Below are 24,061 nucleotides of genomic sequence, written 5' to 3' on the forward strand. Positions count from 1 at the left end.
CTAATGATCCTGTGACCAAATAAATCGAATTCAAAACCTGACCTCAGATAGACAATTGCTGCACATGGAAGTTCTATTTTGACAAACAATTTGCTTTTACTGGAAGTGATGCTCATTTTCCCTTTGGTCATACAGTCATAATATGTCTTAGGATTCCTTTGTATTCAAATGATCTATTGCTTACTTTTTATGCCCTTTATGAATAAATGTGTTGAGGTGTGTGTTTATATGTATGTATGGGGATGGGGATGGATGAAGATAACTGACAAAAATGAGCAGAGGCACCATGTTGCTCTATTTCTGAGCTTTGGAATATTGGCAGGTAGGAAAGTGAGGGGCAGGGGAAATACTGGTTATCATAATCTTTCTTGCTTTCTTGAAATATTATATAACAGAATACACAAAAAGAAAAATACAGTTATATACTTGGACAAGAAAAATACAGTTATATACTTGGACAATTATTCACAACTTACAGAACAAATATTCATAAAGGATTTTACCAGGAAACACAATGCAGAGCAGTGGCAGTTCTGTGTCTTGTGTAATATTTAATTAGGCCCTGAAGATAAAGTAGCATTCCTCTTGTTTAGTAATTACAGTGGAAAGAAATGTTCTGGGGTTGCCACCATAACTGTGCCGTGGTATGCAATGTGATGCAGTTTTCAAGTGGCAATGTTTTCTTTTTCTTTTTCTTTCATCTTCTCAAAAACCACTTTCTCAGACTAATGTGCTTCTGAAATGTTCTTTTGTTTGCAGTAGCAAATATACTCCTGTTGTAAAGAATTCAGCTGCAGGTCACCGTTTGGTACTGCAGAGTTCAGTGACCACATTTTGCTCCTGGCTGTCCCAGCTGTGGCCCCTTCACACAAATCACTGGCAAGCTAACCCCATTCCTTATTACTACTCCAACATGACTTGGCTCCTATTTAATGTAGAAATAAGAAGAAGAAAAAGAAGCTAATTAACAAAGTCTTCCAAACAAAACAGTATCATTTGGAGGGGGGGTGGAGTTGGTTTTTTTAAAACCAAAAACCAAAACCTTATTAAGGCAACCCCCAGTTTCAGATAAATAGATTTGAGTGACTATAATATATGATTGATTAGTCTATGCACACAGTACGGATCATGTTAAATGGTAGCTTAAACAAATAGATAATGCATGTGTGAGGCACAATCTACCTAGAGGTTTTCTTGTGCTGATCTCATTGAGGCTTGTGCAGGAGAACTTCCAGAATGCTTTTGCAGGAATAAATAGCACACATACCTACTTGGGGCAATCCCCTCCACCTCTGCAACTCCCTTACCAGGGAATGATGGGCTCGAGTGATAGGATTGGTGGGAGGCCTGCTGTGTTGCCTCCTGTTGGTTTAAAGCCCCCCCCCCCCCCCCACTGCTTCTCTGGGACACCCTCCAAAGCATTCAGTAGGAAAAAGTATTATTGGAACTGCAGCAGAGAATTCAGCTCTTTGCCTTTTCCTCAGTCCATGTAGTGTGCTGGCTTCAGAGGAGAAAAGGAGCATGACAGAACACACACACACCCTCCACAATTCAAGCTTTCTGTTGCTTGGATCAGACCTGAAGCTTCGTTGACGGTTCACCCAGAAGCCAGCTCTCTCGGAGCTTTGCAGCACTGCTACATTGAGTGAAACACAACTGCATGCCTTCTTATCCCACGAAACGCAGCATGACATGCATGGCCTTGTGCTTGCTCTCCTCTCAGCTTTACACCTACTGCCTGCATGCCATCTTCCTCACGCACCATTTCCATGCTTCTGTGGCTTTTAGGATTTGAGGAGCAGTTCTTCTACAAAGGGTGAAGACAACCTCCTAAGTCTGCTTTCCTGATTCCATATGGAAACAACTCGACATACCTCCGTGTCTGCGTGTGAAGTGTCGTGATTTCATTAGATTGAAACTAACCTTTATTTTAAATGGCATTTATGAACATCAAAAGGACATGATTTCTCTTCACATTATGTGCACAAAATTCTAATCCTAGTAGGCTGCTTTTTTTCTTTATGCAAGTTTGCATTTCCGTATGGAAGTTTAACTCATCCTAGCTGCTATTTTCCTCCAGGGCTGCTGACAGGGGAAGGGGGTTACAGGGGATACACATGTACCCGGCTATGAGCCAGCAGGGGCTCCTGCCTCTTGGTTTTCTTTTTTCTTTTACAAAAAAAAAAGTCAATCAAATACTTCTGAAGAAAGTTAGAAAGCAGAGGCAGCTTTAAGCGTGCAGCAATTAGCAGTAAACACCATTGCTTATGATGCTTAATCACCATTGCTGAGCAATTAAAGAAAGGTATGTGGACCACCTTCACCTGGTACTTGGGAGGAGGTTCACCCAGAGCAGTACAAAAGAGTAGGAGAGACTAGTAGTTCCTGCTATATGCAGGATGAAGGGAGATACTCAGGTATGTATGTTTAATACATGTCCCCAATATTTTCTTCACCCCAAAATGGGCTGCCTTTACAGAGTAAAACCTAATTTGCTTATTTGGGTATGTTCTACTCAAAAGCAATTTCCTTGAAATAAATGAGGCTTTCTTCCTACTAGAAAAAAGGGTGCTGTTGTAAGATTCCCACCCTCCTTTTTTTGTTTTCCACCCAGTCACTACTATTCTGCTTGTCATCACTGGGCTGTTATTTATTAATATACAATCACCATAAACAAAAATGTGAAATGAATCTGCAAACACTTTGCAGCTGCAGCAAGGTTACTGTTCATCTAGGGACTGTACCGTAACACAGTAGTAGTTCTGTTTGTTTATCAGAGTTGGCAAAATGTTTTGTGCGTGAGTTTTGCTGAGAGCTGTGAAACTGCACATATTTGTTGCCAGTTGTTGTATATTTTGTATCTTGATTTTTCTCCTGGGAGCTCCAGGCTGTGTACCTTTTCTTTCCCTTCTCCCTACCCACTTTTTTATCTTAACCACAGCCCTGGGAGGTAGGCTAGGCCAAGAGTTGGTAGTTCAAACGCTAAATTTGTGAAATTGCACATACTTACTTTTTTGCTTGTTTTTATTTATCAGGGTGGGCAAACTGTTTGTTTGTTTGTTTTGGTATTTTGCTGTGAATAGGAGGACTATGAAATGTTGCAATTAAAGCAAGGGGGCTATTGTGAATGACATATTTGTAACTTGCTTTTGCATTCAGGAACTCTGAGTTGTGTACATTACCTACCGCCCTTTTATCTTAGCAGTAGGAGCCCCCCACTTCCTGTAACTGTATTTTTAAACCATGCAGTGATGGGCAGCTAAGAAATCAAATAAATATTAGGAATAGCAGCCCTGTGGGGTAGGCTAGGCTAAGTTAATACATGTACATAAGCAGCAGTTCTCGCTAATAGATTGTGGAGTGGGGGGCGGACATGAGGCCACAATTCATCTACAGTTCACCAGCCCACAAAATCCATTTGGGATCCCTGGTGTTTCTTTCCATAATGGAGAGAAATGCATCTGTGCTTAGTCTGTTTGCCTTTTCCAGCCTTGTTCCCAATCCCTTAACCTTTTGTGTTGTGGTTTTTTGTTTTGTTTTTTTAAGATTATGAGCCTGAGGGGAGGGATAGTCTTATTACTGATCATTGTGAGCTGGTCTGAGGTACAGGCAACACCTGATTTGCATGGGGGTTGCAAGTCACTGTGCACTCCTGCAGAGCACGCATATGCCTGCCTGTTACATCCAGCCTCCATTGTGCCCTCTTCCAGTTCCAAAAATGACCCACACGTGCAAGGTTGCATGTTCTTTGAATGCATGCAAAACGGGGGTTGCCTGTACTTTTTGAGCTGAAGAGCATGTTAAAAGTACTTTTAATAAATGTGTGACGCACGTAATCCTGCACTACCATACGTATGGGCTTGTGTAACTCGGAAGCATTTGCAATGTTAGTCAGGAGGATACCTGTTCTTGTAGAACACAAGTTTTATTCATTAGTTAATACACTATGTCTCTGTAGCATACGTGTATGTCTTTGTAGTATATGTGCATTATGTCAAGATGATAGTGCTGAATTTCTAAGTATTTTAGATGTTTGAATACATATATTTTTTAAAGCTGATAAAAGAAGAGGCTGGTAGTTTCAAGGGGAGGGGTTGCTTTTATATCACTGGCCAAACTCTGATTCAAAAGAGCCACTGGATTGTAAAAATACTGTAGGTGTATCAGGTTGCAGCAGTACTGTGCCAGAGACTCCATAATGATTATGGACAGGACTGGGAGAAGTATCATATATAGCCAGTTCTTAAATATTTTGTTGACATCTCAGGGAGCATGTTGAAGATATATTTAATTATATGTATAGATATTTTTTTTCTAAGTTATAGGGATGGCATACAATATCCTGTTGCAGGATATTTAGGTTTCAATCTGCATACATATTTGTGAGTATTGTACGTATAGTGATTCTTAAGAAGAGCTTTTTCATGTGCATTTTGTTCTAGTAGGAACAGCTGTGGTGCAGTTTGGTTAGGAACAGTCATGTTGTTAATTTGTATAAATACCGTAAGTGTTAGTGCAAATGTATAAATCAAGTTGATTTGAAGCCGATCACATGGTTTTGGAATTGCTTCTGATTGCTTCTGTTGTGTTTTTTAAAAAATAGCTTTTCACACACAGGGATAGGGAGAGAATTTGTCTAGGACCATTGCAACGTTTTTCTGCATTCCTACAGATGTATTCAGTTCATATTTTGACATCATATCTGCAGTGATTTGGAGTTCTTCATTCCTGAAAATATAAGTTTGTGTTTGCAGTAGCAGTGGAGAGAACTATTCCATACATGGTACACAGGAAATAATTGAAGAAATGGTTACAGCAATTGACTCAGATTCTAGCATCATGCGAACCTACAGAAAGTGAAGGAGTTACTTTCCATTAAGTTTTAATTCATTTTTTTATTCTGTAGCGTTCATAAGAATCCTGCTGTTTCTAGCTTCCAAAATATAAATGATGATGGTCCTTGACTATCAGGCTCCTCCCATGTTTTCCCTCTGTCTCTCACACACACACCTGTGATATGGGGATAATAATATTGAAGTATCACAGGAATGTTGTAAGAATTAATTTGAAACTTAAAAGGAAAGCAAAACACCACAATACAAAATAGTAGTATTTGAGTGTTGGTAACATTTGAGCATTAAGGGTTTTAAGAAACTAGCATCAGTAGAAAAGGAAAATTTGAGGTCACAAACACACATTTGTGTATGAGAAAAGACTTTTTGGTTGGTAGATATTTGGCTTTGTTGGTACTGAAATAAACTGAAAAGTAGTAACTCTAAACCTTTCTGCTAAAATTGCTGAGTATTGAATTGATTTCTCTTAGAAGATTCAGGGAAATGATGAAATTCATCAGAAACTGCATGCATTACATAATACCTGTATGAGAGCACTGGATCTGGTCAGGTATATTTGCATATTTATCTGAGGGTCAGTGCAGCATGGCATTTGAGGTATTTTAAGTTGTGAAAACACATTTATACATATTTGTGTGTGTGTCTATTTGATCAAGATCAAGATTGCATCACTTGTAGTGTTCTTAAGCTGGACAAATAATTGTAGTACCTACTTATGTGCACATATACGGTATTTTAGAAACATTGCAAGAAAGAGAAATAGGTTCAACTAGGACAGTATTTTAAAGTGTCACAAAAGTGCAGAATGAATGTTGCATCCACATTAAAAAAACACATACCAGAACTCCCAGGATGCATGTGCACACTGGGCCTCAATGAAAGCATTGCATAATTTTAAAGCGTTCAGAATTTTGGGAATGATAATCAAGGTGAGGTGCTGTTTGTGAATTTCTGTAGTAGTGCCATTCCTAAAGTATGCATTTTCCTATTAACTGACACCATGTATAACATTTCAGATGCATTATTTCATATTTCATTCCAGACTCATCCAGTCTCTGTTTTTGCAAAATGATATGTGTCTTGCATATTGCACTAGCATGATAAGGGCATTTGCATGTACTACTTTAATGGAAAAACCTTTCCAGACTTCATACAAAATGTTGCTTACCAGTAATGGCAAAATCATTGATGAGATTGTCACATGGCTCTCCCCTTCTCTTACAACTCCTGAAGTTGTATGAAATCAGGCAGATACCTTAAATGGATGATTTGTCAGTACACCTCAGGAGAGTGTTGCTTTGGCTCTGTCTCTCTCTCTCTCCACCCCACCCCCACCCCCATTTGAAGGGTTTAGTGTTCTGCTTAGAAAGGTGGCTCATAGTACATGTTCAATGCAATTATTGGGATCTCTCACCTGTTCCTTTGCTCTAAGCCAGAGACAGGGAACCTGTGGCTCTCTGGATGTTGTTAGGCTGCAGCTCCCATCTTCCCTAGTCAGCATGGTCAATGATGGCAGGAGTTTTAGTTCAACAGCATCTGAAGAGCCACAGGTTGCCCCCCCCCCCCCCGCTGTGAAATAAGCCCAACAAGTATCAGCCAGACATATTTGTCAGGGAAAGGAGTGCTTTCTAGTAAGGAGTTATAGTAAACTTGAATGTTGTGAGCTATGTTTTAAAGTTGTGTTGTTTATTAAAGGTAGAGAGTCCAGTTTCATGTCCTATAGTGAACAATCTTGGGTTAGATTTTATAATATAGGATATACTGTACTTTCCCACTTGTGTCTGACCTTCAGTATTTAAAGAGAGTCATTTTTCAGAACCAACACCTGCTGTTAAAGTTCTAGTAAGGAACCTGAGGAAGATGATACATTAGAACATGCCAGATTTCCTTTATGAAAATATTTTCTTTAAAGTCTTTTTGACTCTATTGTATTCCAAATTATAATAGATATGGGGGGAAATCATAAAGAAAATCATACAGAGCTGTATTCAACTCAGAGTAAACCCATTAAAATTTATGGAACTGATTAGTTGTGTCTATTAGTTTCAATGGGTCTACTCTGAGTAGGACCAGCATTGGATACAACCCACAGTATGTTTCATACACTCCACAAAGCTATTATTTGTTATATTCCCAAACTCTTCATTTTATCTATAGCCATCTCCGAAACATTTTATTTTCTTCTCTCTTTCCTAGCATTATGTTAAAAGAATGTACAGTCGTCCCACTCAAGGTGGTTGTGGGATGTGTAGACCTGTTTTTGTTGTTCTCCAAGTAGGGCTTCCAGCCTTTCCAAATCCTAAGAACATAGCATTCTTCAAATAACAATGATAGAAGTCACATCTTAACTCCCTTTCTTTGCTTACATTATTGTTCTGTTTGCTGTCCTTTGGACCTAATTGTCTGGGCCCAATATCCAAGAAGCTTGAATGCATTCTGCAACTCTGACCCTTAAACCTAGTTTCAATTTTTAAATCTCTCATGCTGTTCTTTTTATGTTTGAGCTACTGTTTTGAAGGAATGTAGTAGATTTAAGTATTTTTTTTCACTTAAGTGTTATCTTATGTCAGGCATACGTTAGTATGCTCAGTTACATTGTCCAGTACAGTATATGCAGTTGCCTCTTTTTGCTGTGAATGATCCAAATGGTTCGGGCAGACTTAAGCAGACATCACAAATATTGAATAATGTCCAGCCGTTTTAGTGAAAGAATATTTTAAATGGTCAGGTACAGATTCATCTTTTAAAATGATGTGGTAATACAATGCTTGGGCCTCCTACAAATGGAAATGTGTTAATATTATATTTGTTCTCCGCTGTGCAGAACTATAAATACTCTGGTGAAGCTCATTATAATTTTATCAGCCTCTTAGCCCCTTTATATGCAAAATGATTTACAATGCTTATCCCAATGGCCCAATAATCCTAATAACTCTGTGGGGTTGTTCTCATTTTATGATGGGTAATTGGGATTGACAGTGCAACCCTATGCCTGTCTGATTAGTTGAGTCCTCACAGGTTATTGCTGATAATATGCGTACAACCCTAAACAAAAAATCTGGGGAGTATTCTGTATCCTCAGTTGGTATATCCCAGCTACATCCTTGAGTGAATATGGTAAGAGGAAGTGCCGTTGCCTTAGAAATGTGCCCAGGTTTTGTTTTGTTTACATTCCAGAATTTTGAAACTGGTCTGCCTTGCTGGCTTCAGCAAAATGCTTTGCTTCGCTCTGCCCCACCCTGACTCTTTGCACAGGGCTAGCGCTTGCAGTTTACTGACATTGCATTTCCAGTTTGACTGAGGCGTTTGTTTCATCTGCATCTGCTTGTGGTGCTCCCTTTTGGAGATTTCTTCAGGAAGCTGCTCTGGGGATAGCAGCCTCTTTGGGTGCAGAGGGGCATCTGTCACAACTTGTATAATATTTACATGGAAAATGTCTTTCTCAAAGGCTCTCGGTGCCCCGTGTTTTACAGTACATGAACAGTTGGCTAGTCCAGGTGTTTCCTCTTCTGTTTGCGTGATATGTGAATTGGAAATTCAAGAGAAGAGTTGGCAGAATGGAAGAGCTGAGGGTTTGTATTTACCTATTTTAACTGCATAGCGCATAGGTGGGTTTGGGACATAGCAAAATCCTGCTTCTCTCCTCTCCCTTTGTATTTTTTGATCTTTGTCATTATTAGTGACTTAATCTAGCTCTGAAGTATGAGCTAGTTTTCATTTTTAAACAGAAGTTTGAAAATACTGCTTTTCCATAGAGTGTGTTCAAAGAACAGTCTTTATTTATTTCCCCCCCTAGCTTGCAATGTAACTAGATTTCAAGTTTAACTGACTTCCTGAGCTTTATTTAAAGATGGAGACTGAGGTTTGGTGCTGGTGATGTTTTATTCAGTCTTAAATGTGAACTTAGCTGTGTTGTTGGCTTTTCTAAAATAGAAACTCAAAATCCTAATGGTGTTTGTGTCTTTTCACAGGACAGTCGGCCCAATATGTCAAGACCTCTGATCACTAGGTCCCCTGCATCTCCTTTGAACAATCAAGGCATCCCCACGCCAGCCCAGCTCACAAAATCCAATGCACCGGTACATATTGATGTGGGTGGGCACATGTATACCAGCAGCTTGGCCACACTTACTAAATATCCTGATTCAAGGTAATTCTAAGGACTATGTTGCATGTCTCTGGCAGCCTTGTTAATTTACTCACTCCTATCCTCTGACCTCTGTAACCTTCTTACTTGGTGCAAAACCACTTCACTTGAAGGTGAATCCATACACATAAAGTCGTAGTTGGAAATCATTTTGCTAAAGGAAACACCAGTGGATTTTGTTTCTCTACCCAGAACCCACGAGTAACTGACCCACATCACTCATAAACCAGATTCTTTTGCTGTTTTTGTTTGACACTTTCTGTTGAAATTTTGTCAGTCCTTCCTCACAATATCACCTCAGAATAATGGGTTTCAACTTAGCATTTAAATCATCTGCTTTAGAAGAAGGGGGTTGGCTTTCTTTTGGACCTGGAAGAGGGAGGAATTTTCTGCCATCAGAATCTCGGATAGAGGGTGTATCTGAACAATTAAAACATAAAATAATTACATTTTTAGACAAATATTTGCTACGTAATAAACATGTACATAGTCCTGGACAAAAGCATTTACTGACATGCACCTGAACAAATGATGCATCTTTGCTAATTTTAATGTAATCTTCTTTCATTTTAAAGGGAACAAGTTACCTGGGTAACTGCGAATTTTATGTACTTACAGTACTATAGTGAGTACTGTTGGTCTAGAGTAGGGCTTGAGTAATAGGTTTTTAAAACCTTCAAATTATTTTTTATATAGACTCAATGACTGAAATCGCAAACAGCGATTTGAGTATGCCAATCAGATGATCATCACTGTCATCTTTGACAGCACTAGTAATTTAGTCTGTGGGAGTGAAGCCTAGTTTCAGACCTCCCACATGCTTCCTGCAAGTAGTGATTGGTGACTAGAATTATGTGCACAGTATCAATTGGCATTTCAGTTTCTGATTCAGCAGGGAATATGCATGTGGAAGTCATATTTTACTTTTGGGTCCTCCTTGCTCAATCAGGTCCAACTGTTTGTTAGACGCCATGCATTCAGTGTAGTAGGCCCACCTGAGATTAAAAAGGCACCCATCTTGCAAAATTCAGGTGCATGGCAAAGACTTTCTTGTTTTAGCAGGCATTTTAAGGCAGCGTTTGAGTTTAAGTTAGATTTCATAATTATTTCTAAAGATATTATTCTCTGTGTGCATTATTTTTACATGTTCCACTAAGATATGCTGATGATTAAATGGTATATACTGATGTACCTTGGAAGTCAAACGGAATCTGTTCTGGAAGTCGGTTCAACTTCCCAAATGTTCGACTTCCAAGGCATGGCTTCCAATTGGCTGCAGGAAGCTTCTGCAGCCAGTCAGAAGCTGTGTGGAGGCCTCACCAGACCTTCAGCTTCCAAAAGAACATTCAAAAACTGGAACAATCACTTCCAGTTTTTGATCGTTCTGAAGCCAAAACATTTGGCAACTAAGCTATTTGAATTCCAAGGTAAGACTGTACATGTCTTAAATAAATAAATCTGTTTCCTGGATAAGGAGAAATTGCATTTAGTTATAACAGGAAATAGTTATTATGTCATTACTTATATTGAGCAGGCATCTAGAGAGATTGATGCAACACTGCCTGCTAGATTTAATATATTAGATCTTGGTGGTAGTGGTGGTGTCACTTCTGTTTGAACCACAACAAAAATCTACTGTGCCTGCTCACAAAGTCATTAAAATTCGCATAGTCAAATGAGCAGCTCTCACTAAGGAATGAATTCCACGCCCCACAAGTATTTTTCACTTCACAGGTGATGCTATAGTGTCTTGATCCATTATTGGTACAGAATAACTAATTGTAAACTAACTAACTTCAACATTCTGTTCCCTTGTGTCAGCTTTCTTTTTTGTATAAATTAAGAAAAAAATCCATGGAAGCCAGACCTGTAGTATTTGTGATTTCAGGAGAGATTGGGATCTTTCTAGAATATGAGGGGTTGCAACATGCCAGTATTTATTTATTTTTACCAGTTTTAGTTTAGAGTACTAAATTATAGAATTTGTAGGAAGAGTGTGGTGGTAAATGAGGAACAAAAATATCATAAGTTGTTCACAAGCAATCCAAAAAACCCCAGAACTCTGACATCATAGAGGAGCAGTAATAGTCTGGTCTTCAGCTGGTGGGTTGGGACCCACTAATCTGTGGTGGGCCCAGCAGCAGCACTGCCACCTTACAAATACATGATCAGAATTTAAGAAAAGCTCTGTGTCCAAGCATGAAGAAACGTAACAATTCATATAACTTACTTTTCTGAGAATTCATGAAGTTAGCACCCCAGCTTCTGCTACGCTAGTCTTTCCTAAATTGCTATATGGTTTCAAAGCAGTTTAATATACTTCTTGTGTATAATTGCAGGACTAAGCAGAGTCTGCTTGTAGCTTTACAGCCAACACCCATGGCCACCCACAGGGTATGTTTGAAGCTTCAGTATATAGCTGCCAAGTTCTCTGCTGTTTCTTGCTGGCTTTGTTCCACTTTTTTGCTGGCTTTGCATTTGGAAAGCTTTGCCCCTTTTGAGATTTGTTTCCCAATGCTTTGTTAAAAGACAGCCACGAGGTGAGGAAGAGCCTTTGGATCTGAAGGCATTATTTTCAAGCTGATGCTTTGGCCAATAAAACCTTACCTGTTCTTATGGCATGCATTATGTGAAATCACACAAGGGAGAGAGGGCCACAAAATTTTACTTCCCCCTGTTAGTGACACTCAGCATGCCATCTCAAACCATGTTTTTGCAATCAGAATTTCTCTTCTCTCTCTTTTCAGATTCTCATGTCTGCTGCTCTGATTTGTTGTTGGCTGAGGGCAAAACAAGAAGTTAGCTTAATTGCTCAGCTGTCTGTGTTTTTTTCTTTATTTAATTACAGTCATAGGGACAATTTTTCCATTGGGACCACAAAGCGCAGAGAGGAGTTGTTTAACTCTTCCTTTCTAGCTGTGTTCCAAATGAAAAGTACCCCTGTGCAGGTAGGAGACTTAGGGACAAAACACTTCCATTGTCATCACTGAAAACTTGTTTCTAAGCCTTATAACTGCTGTGTGTGTGTGTGTGTGTGTGTGTGTGTGTGTGTGTTGGAATCACAGCTGGGGAGAAAAGAGTTAAATCCTCTTCCCCATACACTGTTGTCCCCAGGAACATCGCCAGTCCACACCTGTAATTAAGTCAAGGGGAAAAAAACAAAGATAAAGTTGCCTGTTATGCACTTACTGTAATGCTTTGTTTGACTTGGTTCTTTTGTTGAGACCATAAGCTGGTGGATACTTAAATCCCATTGCTTATTTTGAATTTAATTCTACTCCATATACAGGACTCGTCAAAATTTACTTTCTACCATTTCCATTGCAAGCATCCTTTCCCTGTTTACAAAAATGAATAAATTGAGCATGTGCGAGGCTCATCCTAGTAGTGATTCTGGCACTTTCCCTACCTCCAAAGTTCAGCATGATGTCTGAGGTGCTGTCTCAACCTCTGCTCAACTTGGAGGATGTTCGGGATCAGTGACAAGTGCAAACCTTTGTTTGCCCTTGGTAGACAGCCAGGCTTGTGGCTCCAGCCCATGTATGTGTTCAGCTACAGTTACTTTGTGACTTACCTTTCTCAACAAGCCAGCATGTGATTTCGCTGTAGAGCAAGGACAGGCAGCAGGATCTGACCAGCAAGCTGGGTGCTTATCTCCCCTACCTTGCCCTCTTGTCAGGTCACCTGGTTTTGCCCATGCAGTTTGAAATCAAACCATCTGGGCAAAAGTACAGCGCTCTGCAAGCCCGGACAATCAGCTGACATGGAATTGTAGAGTCGGAAGGGACCCCAGGAGTCATCTAGTCCAACCCCTTGCAGTGCAGGTGTAGGGCAGCTAGGCATGGCTTGGCCAAAGTAGCCTGACAGGCCAAATGGGGAAGACCTGGAGAAAGTGGAAATGAAAGTTCACAGTGCAGTGAAATATAAAGCTACAGCATCAGTTAATCAGCCACAAGCTCTGCTGTCATGGTTGGGCAAAAAGATTCCTGCATTGCAAGGAGTTGGACTCGATGACCCCCATGGTCCTTTCCAACTCTGCAATTTGATGATTATATGATTTGAACACCTGTAACAGCTTTTCATTTCATTGACAATCATGTAGTTCTGGTAATAGCTTGTTCCAGCAAATTTTCCCTGCCATTTGCTCTTTGCCAGTGACTTCTATATCTTCCTACTGTCACCCCAGTTTTTGTTCCAACATTCAGCCTTCCATAGAAACATTTCACAGTGAAGAGAGAATTAAAGAAAGAAAACATTTACACTATAAAGTTTCCTCCTAGCTCAGAGGACCCTCACAGCCCCCAAATCCTCTGGCATTTAATGAGGGTGTCCTGATTAGTCTCTTGTTCCAGAAGTAGGAAGTTCAGAACAGGCTTTGTTTGCATGCTTATACAACACATCTAAATATCTATTGTGGTAATCCTATAAACCCAATTCTACAATCCAGGGAGTTAGCTCCACTCCCAGTAGTCAAATAAAGTAAGTTCTAGGTTTCAGGCCCCTTTTTTGTTATTGTATCCGCCACCCTTGAGTTCTGCTTTCTCTTTGAAGTTTCCCTTTCCTGTACAGATATGTTGGTAGCTGTGCCACCTGTGAGCCAAGCTAGTCTTCCCCTATGCATTCTCCCTCTTTATGTGCTACCAAAGAAGAGGAGAGCCTGTGTACCATTTTGCTATCAATTCCCAGCACTGACCTTGAGCAGCCTATGTTTACTCCCAGACAAATCAAGACCAATGCAGTGTTCAATACTGTCAGCCTCTGTCTCCTTAACATGCATGGGTTTATTTTCAAACACTAAGCTATAAATGCTATGAAGCCTATAATAAGACCTGAATACATTTATAATGTGTATTTTTCAGCTGAGTGAAGAGATTCATTCTATATTTTTATGCTAGCATTTGCATCTGTCATGTTCATCCCAAGTAGTTAACACATTATTGCTCTTGTAATGACCACATCAAATTTTATTTTCATCAAATTTTATTTTCTCTGTTTTCAACCCCCAGAAATCTATAATTGTACAATAAATTGGAATGAAATGAATCCCTTGTGAGACAAAAATTTAAATAAATAAAGATTGTAGAATTTCTTTTTTTAGGGAAATTAAGCTGCAGTGGACATTACCAGTAAGCATACATAACCCACACATGTGAATGGAATAGGATGACTTTTAGCTGTTCATGTAATTTATTAACCACTTCTCCATTAAAAATGCTCCAAAGCTACAACCCTAATTCCACTTACCTGGGAGCAAGCCCCATTGAATTCGGTATGGCTTACTTCTGATTAAACATGGTTAGGAATGTGCTTTAAGATCATATGACATGTAAAAGTAACTGATTGACTGACTTAATTTTTATTCAAAGTATATATTTTGAGCTTGGCAGTCAAGTTTTTAAAAAGTTTTTAAAAAGAAAGAAATTGAGATAATAGAAATGTTCTTGCGTTCTTTAGTTGTCTCAGGTAGGTAAAGGACAAGGCAGAGCAGACGGTAGTCTGTGCAAAAATTTTGCACACTGTAGTAGTTGCATATGCTCCCTGCAGGTACAAGATTTCTGGATTTCTGTGCCCATGAGTTTTTTCAAGACCTGTTTGTGGCCAGTGTACTTACTAGTGTGGATGTGGTGGGTCCTTGCCTTGCTGCACTTGGGATAAGTGAATCCTTGTCCCTGCCCTGCAGATCTGTGAAATGTTCTTGGCTTCATTTGACATATTTTTTGAGTTGTCAGTGCACTCGAGCTCTTCTGTGTTCCTTCTGTTAAAATATCCCTGCAGTAATTTATATTGGGCAGAATATCATGTCAGGAGAGCATACATTCACTTGTGTCTTCCATATCCCCATAACACATATCCAGCTATAATTTCAAAGCAGAAGCTGTAACATTTAATTGAAATGGGCTTTTACCCAGCACAGTGATTTTTCACTAGGGTTGTGTGTGTGTAGTTACCTGAATATAATTGTGAGGAGATTATGTAACATGGTCACAAGGTACTGGTTTATACATAAACATAGAGATCTAGTTTGCATAGTAACTGCTTTCCCTTTTATCCTCATTAGTGGTAGCAATTAATTTACACTCTTGTGCAACTACATATTATGTCTCAGGTACTAAGACAGTAATTTATGGCTTTACTCCAGGAGCCAGAACCGCAAATTCTAAACAGTAGCAGCAAGCATTTCCAGGCCACAGCTCCTCTGCTGATAGTAGGTTCTAAACCTGTCTGGCCTTGTTTAAGATTCAACTGAATGAGGTCCAGAACATGCTGCTCAAGTAAGTTCATTAAAACCCTTCTTAGCTTCCCTTTTATCCATCTGAAAATTGATTTCTTTTTAAACGGTTTAAGAAGATGCCTCAGGGCTTCAGAGCCTATATTAAAAAAATGAAATCTCTTCCTGTCTTGGAGCAACACAAATAGTCAATACAAAATTGACAAATGATCCTTTAAGGATATCCATTGAATCCATTATCTCCAGGCCCCTGTGTGAGACACTTCATCACAAACATCATCATCTTGATGATACATTGCAGAAGAAACAAGGTGAAAATCAAATAACTCCCCACCCCCAGTATTTATAGGCAGACTGCCACAATCATTGAAGTAAACCGGTATCAGCCAGAATAGGTTGGGATTGCTTTCCTTTCTTGAAAGTTAACTCAGTTATGTTTAACATATTTCAAATGGAAAGAAACAAACTGTTTTATGTTGAAAGCATTTGTCGTAAGGGATAGATGACATGTTATACCATACAACAAATCCTTTCAACGAAAACCAATTTGTAAAAGGCTTGCAAACTTTTTAGCAGGCTATTGTTGTAGGAAATGCCTCCATATCATCCTACCCAGTCACTCAGATCAGCTTAGTGACGCCCTCCTGGTTGTGCTGTCACCTGCAGAGGTCCATGTTGTGGCAACCAGAGGGAGCCTATTCAGTTGTGGCATCCCCTCTAGGGAATCATGTCCCATCTGAGTTGTGGGAGGTGTCCACATTGATGGGATTTTGACTCATTTCTTCTTTATCTAGCTTCCCAGTCCTTAATCTGTGTTAGGTTTCTATTGTTGTTGAATTATTATTATTATTATTATTATTATTACTACTACTACTACTACTACTACTACTACTACTACTACTACTAAAATTTCTATACTGCCCTTCATCCGAGGATCACAGGTCGTTTACAATGTAAAAACAAAAAAATGCACACCATAGTAACAAACAAACAAATAGCCCTAAAGGTAAAGGGAACCCTGGCCATTTGGTACAGTCGCGTACGACTCTGGGGTTGTGGCGCTCATCTCACTTTACTGGCCGAGGGAGCCGGCGTACAGCTTCTGGGTTTTGTGGCCAGCATGACTAAGCCACTTCTGGTGAACCAGAGCAGCGCACGGAAACACCATTTACCTTCCTGCCGGAGCGGTACCTATTTGTCTACTTGCACTGCGTGCTTTCGAACTGCTAGGTTGCCAGGAGCAGGGACCGAGCAACGGGAGCTCACCCCGTTGCGGAGATTCGAACCGCCGACCTTCTGATCGGCAAGCGCTAGGCTCTGTGGTTTAACCCACAGTGCCACCCGTGTCCCACAAAAAGCACTTAAAAGGCCACAGATTGTTTAATTAGCCAGATGCCTAGAAGAAGAGGAATGTTTTTGTTTGGCACCTAAATATATGTAATAAAGGCACCAGGTGAGCCTGTGGGGAAAGCATTAAACAAGGGGACCCACCCTCCAAAAAGGCCTATTATTGTATTGCGACTCTCCAGACCTCTTGTAGAGAAGGCATATAAAGAAGGGCCCCAGATGATTGCAGGGTCTAGTTTTATTCTAAGTGTTACATTGTGCTATACATCACTTTCTGTTTTTTAGTGGTATAAAAATATTTTTAAATGAATCATTTAATTTAATTTTTCAAACACTTCTCCTTCTGGTGATAACATGACTTCAGTGAGAGAGTAACTCATGTGCAATCTCAAGAGTTCATAGAAAACAGTTTGCAGAGAAGATGACTAGTTGTCAAAGCGAACAGGAACCCAGGGATAGGGTGGCATCAAGCTTTGGAATTCCTAGGAATCTAGAAAACAGGAAATGAAGGCAAACTCATCAGGACCCATGATTAAGGGGTCTTGTTCCCATCTGAGTCAATTCCAATAGACTTAGTCTGCAGTTTTTATACATTATCAGGCCTGGCCAGGGTTCACACATCCTTGCCTTGGAGCGAGATTGGCTGGCACCAGCTGCTGAACAACTTCATATCTGTTCTCCTCTTGAATAAGGATTGGCTCTGTCTTCTGAGTTGACTAGCATAAACATGTTTGGGAAAGAGAGGGAAGGAACTGGTCAAATTATGCAAGTGATTGCTTAACAGCAACCACAGATTGGATGGCTTTAAAAGTGGGTTAGACAACTTCATGGTTTAGAAGGCTATGTTCTACCTCCACTGTCAGAGGCAGTATGGTCCTGTATACCAATTGATGGATATCACAAGTGGGTTCAGTGCTTTTTTGCTCAAATCTTGCTTTCAGACTTCCAAAAGGTTGGCCACTGTGAGAATAGGATGCTGGACTAGACTGGTCATAGGCCTGGTCTGGCAGGGCTTTTCATATATTCTTATGTTCTTAACTATTCAGTTAATTTCTTCGATTTTTCTCAAAGATTTTACTCTTAAGTCCCTTTTTACATTGTTCATATTATCAGTCATTTTCAGTACAATACGAATATCACTCAGGAGAAAAGATGTCAGGGTTGTTGTTTTTAGAAGCAAAACTACATGAATGTTGACGAACGTCTGGGGAACTAGTCAAACCCACTCCATTTTGAAACATTTCTCGACCCTTTATTTGTTCATTTTTCTATTTATTTACTTTCTTCAAAGACAACTTTCCCAATATAAATCTTCGATTTTGTTAAATCTGTGAACAGTTCATTTGCCTCTCGGGTTGCATTTTGAGTTTGTACAGCTGCTTTCTGCCTTGGGCCACAGTGAGTCTGACAAAAATTATCAGTTTCATCGGGTTGCTACTTGGAAGTTCAGAAGCAAATATTAAACCAATTCAGACATGTGTGAGAGACTGACCTTCTGGATAGGAGGATGAGGTGCACTGGCGAGCACAGCGGTTGGGTGGCAGGGATAATGGCAGGAAGAAGCATCAACTTGCATTTTAAACTACCTTCTCCTGTAAGTGGCTTTATAGTGGAACTAGTGGACCTAGAAAGGAGAAGAAAACCTTGTGAGGTCTCTGAAGGTGACATAAAAGTAACAGGCATTTGTTCTAATGGAAAACATTGGTAAGAATAGTATTGACATCCACATCCCATTTTATTGGCATTCTTTAGAGCTTGGATCACTAGTGTCTGCTTGCTTTGATATATGACTAATAATGATGAGAACAACTAACCTGTTGCCTAATGGGGGCTGTCCAAAGTCATGGCCCATATGATCCTGCTGAATGTTTTCTGCCTTTGAGACAAGAGAAGTCTAGTTCTAAGTGGTCAGTTTACTTTGTAAATGGGAAAAGAAATAAAGTCCTAAAATTAGGGTCTTTGGCCACTTTAATATGTAATCTGAATGGGCTGTTCATGAAAGTCAGTGGAAGATCAGTGATTTCACAGAGTGAAAATAGATGGTTTAAAAATACAAATTACTAAATTGTATCCAGATTTAATAGGACTTGACTCATGCTGAGTTGCATTTGTCTGTGCCATGTTGTTGTTCACGTAAAATTAGATAAATTGATTAATGTTCAGGGTAGATCAGCAACATAAAGAATACAGAATGTGATATAAATTGGAAACATGTATGGCGTTTCTCTGAACATCAGCAAGAGATACCACTAGGCTTAAAATCTTGTATGGTGGAACTGAGAGTGGTCCTCTGTCCAAAGCTTTTAATGTCTACTCTAGCAACCTTACTGGCTCCACCTTGATTGACATTCACTCACAGAAGGTCATTATGTATTTTATTTTGAAAATAAATCAAATGGGACACTAGAGGGGACAAGCAATAATCAAATTGCTGCTCATCCGGGAATCTAGATGGCTTAGGCTGCAATCCAAAACCCATTTGCCCCTCCTCCAAGCCCTGCCAGTCCTTGCTGACTTCCACCCAGGGAACAAAGCCAACATCATTCTGCCAGCACAAAAATGCTGGCATTGCTTTGTGCTGGCGGAGTGATACTTGCATCACTCAATGGGTGGAAATCAGCATGGAACTCCCTGTTCCACCTGCAAAATGGGTGGGTGGGCAGAAGGGTCAGTGGCAGAATCCCCGTTGGTAAGAGCTGATGGAAAACCTCAAAATGAGGCATTCCAGCGACAGAGAGGAGCTAAGCTAGCCCAGGATATGTTGGATTCAAAACCTGCTCCTTTGCCTCCACTTGACAGGAAGTGAAATGATAGATGAAAAATGAAAAGCTAATGGCATCATAAGTAAAATGAAATGCTGAAATGGTTTTCTTCTGATTTAGAATTGCAACCCTGGTGTCTTTCACACGTGGGGGAGGAACACAACCCCAAGAATGAAAACATGAAATATTCAGAATATTAGAATCAAAAGAGAGTGATTACTAGATTTCACATGCTTAGATTATTTTGGTTTAGAGCCAAATACCACAAAAAAATCTTAGCCCTGAAGGTTTATGTTGCAATAAGTTTTAAATAGAAGAAAATTACGTCTATGGGTAAAAGTACTTCTAATGGGCATGCCTTCTTCATTCAGCATCACTTTCAAAGATGTTTTAAGAAACTATTGAAATGGAAATGAATTCCGTATTGCCCTGTTTTCATTGTAAATATCTGAGGAGACAAGTCCTCTCATTAATATTAAGTTCAAAATTGATTCAAATATTCACATTGATAACATATCACTGTGTCATGTTCATTGCCATAATATTGTTTTCACCATGAAATGTTGCTATCGCTGAGCTTGATTAATGCAAAAACGTGGATTCAAGAAATTCCAGTGACCAAGGTCAGTGACTCCTGGTGACTTAAAGATGCTGACTGCAAATTGACTTTTCTCTCATTTTCAGAATTGGGAGGCTTTTTGATGGCACAGAGCCAATTGTTTTGGACAGCCTGAAGCAGCACTACTTCATTGACAGAGATGGCCAAATGTTCAGATATATCCTGAATTTTCTACGAACATCAAAGCTCCTCATACCAGATGATTTCAAGGTGAAATTTTATGCATCGTCGTCATCCTATTTGAAATGTTTAGAAAAGAGGTAGAGTAATCAGAACTGCCATGTGCCGGGAGCAAGGCTTGTGGGTTACATTGATGGATGCTGGCAAATAATAGATCTCTTAAATGAATATTTGAAAATATGGAGCATACAGTTTAACAAGTGAATTATAAAACTTATTTCATATCATGGGAGGAGTCTATGCATGTGAAGCATGCTTCCACCTGACATTTCCTGAACACATGAACAGGGAGGCAGTGCCAATGAATAAAGGAGAATGTGAGTTGAACCACCAGACACTCTTAAACTGTAGACATCCATACCATTGAATGCCCCCCTCCATGCAGTTTGGTTGCCATTTGTATAATAGAGGCTTAACCTATGATCATAAGCCACCATAAGGGTAAGATTGTCAGCTGTACTTTGATTGAAGACGCTATCTTTCCATTTTGAGTCCCTGAGAGGCACGTGGAAGGTAGGTCCATAAACAGCTACCAGTCTAATAGTTCAAGGGAACCTCCAAATGAAGAACAATGTGCCCCTGAATACCAGCTGCCAGTGGGCAGCAGCAGCGAAGGGCCACTGCCTTTATGCCAGGGGTGGGGCACATTCCCACCCAACCCACAGTTTCCCTTCCCCTGCTTCCCCCAGCAGCATGGCTGCTGTTGGGAACAAGATGGTCTGTTGTCTAATCCAACAGGACTCTTAACATTCATAGGAATGCAGTCAAAACCTTAGTCACTCAGCCAGTTTATTGAGCATTCATCTTTATTCATTTGCAGAAGGTTGGCAAAGAGGTTAGATAATGGCCCCTTGTGTATCGTGCTAAGTAATTGTTGTCCCTCACTTCCCTTACTTGTAAAAAGTTCAGATTGTTTTTTGGAAGCAGGTTGGTTGTGTAAGAGCACCAGATCCACTTTAACTGCACAACCTACACAGTTGAATCCTAATCACAGAATGCAGCAACAGCCTCAGAGCAGTCCCCATGCAGAATCTTGACTTGAACCAGATAATTGTAGGTTATTCATACAAATGATCTACTTGAATGAGCAATGTAACCTGTGATCAAGGAGCTCATGCTTTATTTATTTTTATTTGCTGCATTTGTACTCAAGTTTCCTTCCAGGAGATCAAGGTGGTATGCATGTTCTCTTCTCTCTTTCTCTTCCCTGTTTATCCTCAAAATAATCCTGTGATGTAGGCTTGACTAAGGGAGAATAACTGGTCCAAGTCACCCAGTCAGCTTCTCGACTAAGTGGAGCTTTGAACCTGGGTTTCCCCAGTCAGTCCCACTACTTTTCTGTAGGACTTAGTTGAAGTTAAGTGTATTTAGGATCGCAGTTCTGAATAATGAAATTATCCAGTACAAGGATGCAGCCTGTTTAAACTAAGATAGATTAGATAGATAGATAGATAGATAGATAGATAGATAGATAGATAGATAGATAGATAGATAGATGATAGATAGATGATAGTGAAAATGTGGGTCATATCAGCAAAAATAATACACTTCCATATGCGTGCAGAAAAACTTTTTTAAAACGCAAGTTTAAATGAGCAACTTTAGTTTAATACATAAAACCTATTCTTACTTTAAACAGCTGGCTTTTAAAACTATACACCTCTGTGTGTCATCATAATTAATATTTTCTTGCCCTCTCTTTTTTAATCCACACCTTAATATGATATGCCCTAACATGGCATTTGTTTGCATTCAGATGGGTGGTTTTTTCCCTCTCATTCAGATTTGATGGGGGAGGAACCGTGAAAAGAGGTGAAGAATTTCAAGATACTGTGTAATTGTTTTATCCCTCTTGCTTGAGGGGCTGTATTTTCACAAAAAAAGGTTTTGTGTGAGCACTCTTAAAAACCCAGCCTCAGGTTATTGGAAACATCTGGCCCCACTTATCTGCTCAGTAGGAAAATCAAAATGTGTTTGACTGATGAAATGAGCTCTAGCTCCAGCCACAGAGCTAAACTGCAGTCTTTACAAAACCCCGTAGTACCAACTTGCCCTTCGCAAGCATTCTTAGGGCACACCACTCTTTAAATGGCGCTGTCTAAAAATAGCCTTTAAGCGCATATGTCCACATGAGACTCAGCATCTGCCTCTGCACTGCCCCTAATGGTTTTCTTTCCTGAAGGTAGGTCAGTCATTTAAAAAAGGGGGGAGACTACGTTGCCCTTCTTGTTCACTGTTCATATTTGTTTTCAGTGTAGGTAAAATAGATTTAAAACCTAGCCTCTTCGAATTGTGATGATGTCACTGTCCATTCTGTTTTGATACATAATATAACTGAGTCCAGTTTTGAAGAGACATTCAAGGTCACCTAGTCCAAACTTGTGCCATGGGCAGGATTCTTTAGACAGAAGGTATCTCTGACACATTTTTTCCTCTTGGAAGAAGTCTAGAGAACAAGATCTTATCACTTTTTGTGAGCAGCATTTTCCACATACAAGCACTTCTTACTCTCCAAGCCTGAACCAGCTCTTGCTACAGCTGGAACCAGTTGCTTGCCAGCTAGTCTTCCTCTCTATGGGAGTATGTTCCTCTGCTATTTGAAAAATTCTTATATCCCACCCAGACCTTGATCTTCCCTTTCTCAGTTTAACTTACATAATTGTAATATGAATTTTCAATTCCTGTTTTTTTCCTTGCTGATTTTGATTTCTCTCTAGCTTTTGCTGGAATTTTTAAACTGGACATTATGATCCTGGTGAGGCATGCTTTGTGGGTTTTATATGTCATGGGCCACTTCAGAACTTTGGGTGTATCTTAAATACTTTTGGGGTGGGGTCCAGACAGCTGCAGGACATACCTCTCTGATCCTCCATCTACCTTGCAGGTACTTGGTGGCCAGGCTAGCTAGTCATTTCCCTGACTTACAATGTTTTAGAAATGTGCTGGTTTGTTTTCTGGTTGGGACAGGGGGTGTGTTACTGTTTCATCTGGTATAGTAGACTTTTAGCTTCATTGTTTTGCATAAACACAACCAAACACACATTTACTGTTTGTTATCTTTTTTGTAAACAGCATAGTTTTTATGGCATATATTTATGTTTTCAAATGTAAGCTTCTTGGAGACTTTTTAGGTAACTAATAAATCCTAATAATAATTCTGGTATTAAGCGTTATATACAAACATGAAAACAGGACCAAACATCAAAACTAATGGAGAAGATATTTGGGGATGTGGCCTGTTATCTACACGTATCAGGTTTGCCATAATCTGTTTTATCCCAGAATGTACATTATTTCTGGCTATTGCATCTAGACTTGGGCCGGGGGGGGGGTATTGTTTTTGTTTGTTATTATGCTTTTTTGTTTTATATTATAAACCACCCTGTGATCTTTGGATGGAGGGTGGTAAAGAAATTTAAAGGGGACAAAAATGTTTCTAGAGTTGCCTAGCCTCATCCAGATGTGTGTATGACTCAGGATGCCTCATACCATTTACAACGAGGTCAAAATGCATTTTTCCCCTTTTTTAAAAAACAACGCAAAAAGGTCATATTTATGACCTTTACTGCTTAGTTCAGAGGTGAGCCAGATATTCAGCACTTGGAAATATCTCATATTTTGAAGAAAATATTGAATCTTATTAATATTATTTCTGTATTTGTACATACACAGTACTCTTGTCAAAACACATATGAGCCAAAGTATAAACTTTAAAGCCACAAATATAGTTAATTCAAAACACACACACCAATGTAATTATTATATGCAGTACAATAAAATGTAGTAAAATACATCTTCCTAGCAGTGGGTTCAGAATAGAGACTAGTTTGACACCAACCATTTAAATATTAGTCTTTTGGTGCAGATTAAATATGAGTCTTTGGTTGCAGTAATATTCCCACTTACCTGGGAATAGGCCCCATT

At 39.6% G+C, this 24,061-nt stretch overlaps 1 protein-coding gene across 4 annotated transcripts in view; it reads left to right on the forward strand.

Moving 5' to 3' along the window:
• KCTD1 (potassium channel tetramerization domain containing 1) overlaps positions 1-24,061 on the forward strand; it is a 50,905-nt gene that overhangs the window by 15,652 nt on the left and 11,192 nt on the right. For 3 of the 4 annotated variants that reach the window (XM_028737115.2, XM_028737114.2, XM_077933086.1), the window contains exons 2-3: positions 8,825-9,003; positions 20,023-20,167. In XM_028737115.2, coding sequence (XP_028592948.1) covers positions 8,840-9,003; positions 20,023-20,167 — 309 coding nt within the window. In that variant the 5' untranslated portion in view covers positions 8,825-8,839. Of the gene's footprint in view, positions 1-8,312; positions 8,426-8,824; positions 9,004-20,022; positions 20,168-24,061 lie in introns of those variants that run through there. The other variant, XM_028737112.2, reaches the window with a different exon arrangement.

This window comes from Podarcis muralis, chromosome 8, assembly GCF_964188315.1.
Source record: "Podarcis muralis chromosome 8, rPodMur119.hap1.1, whole genome shotgun sequence".
Lineage (NCBI taxonomy): Eukaryota > Metazoa > Chordata > Lepidosauria > Squamata > Lacertidae > Podarcis > Podarcis muralis.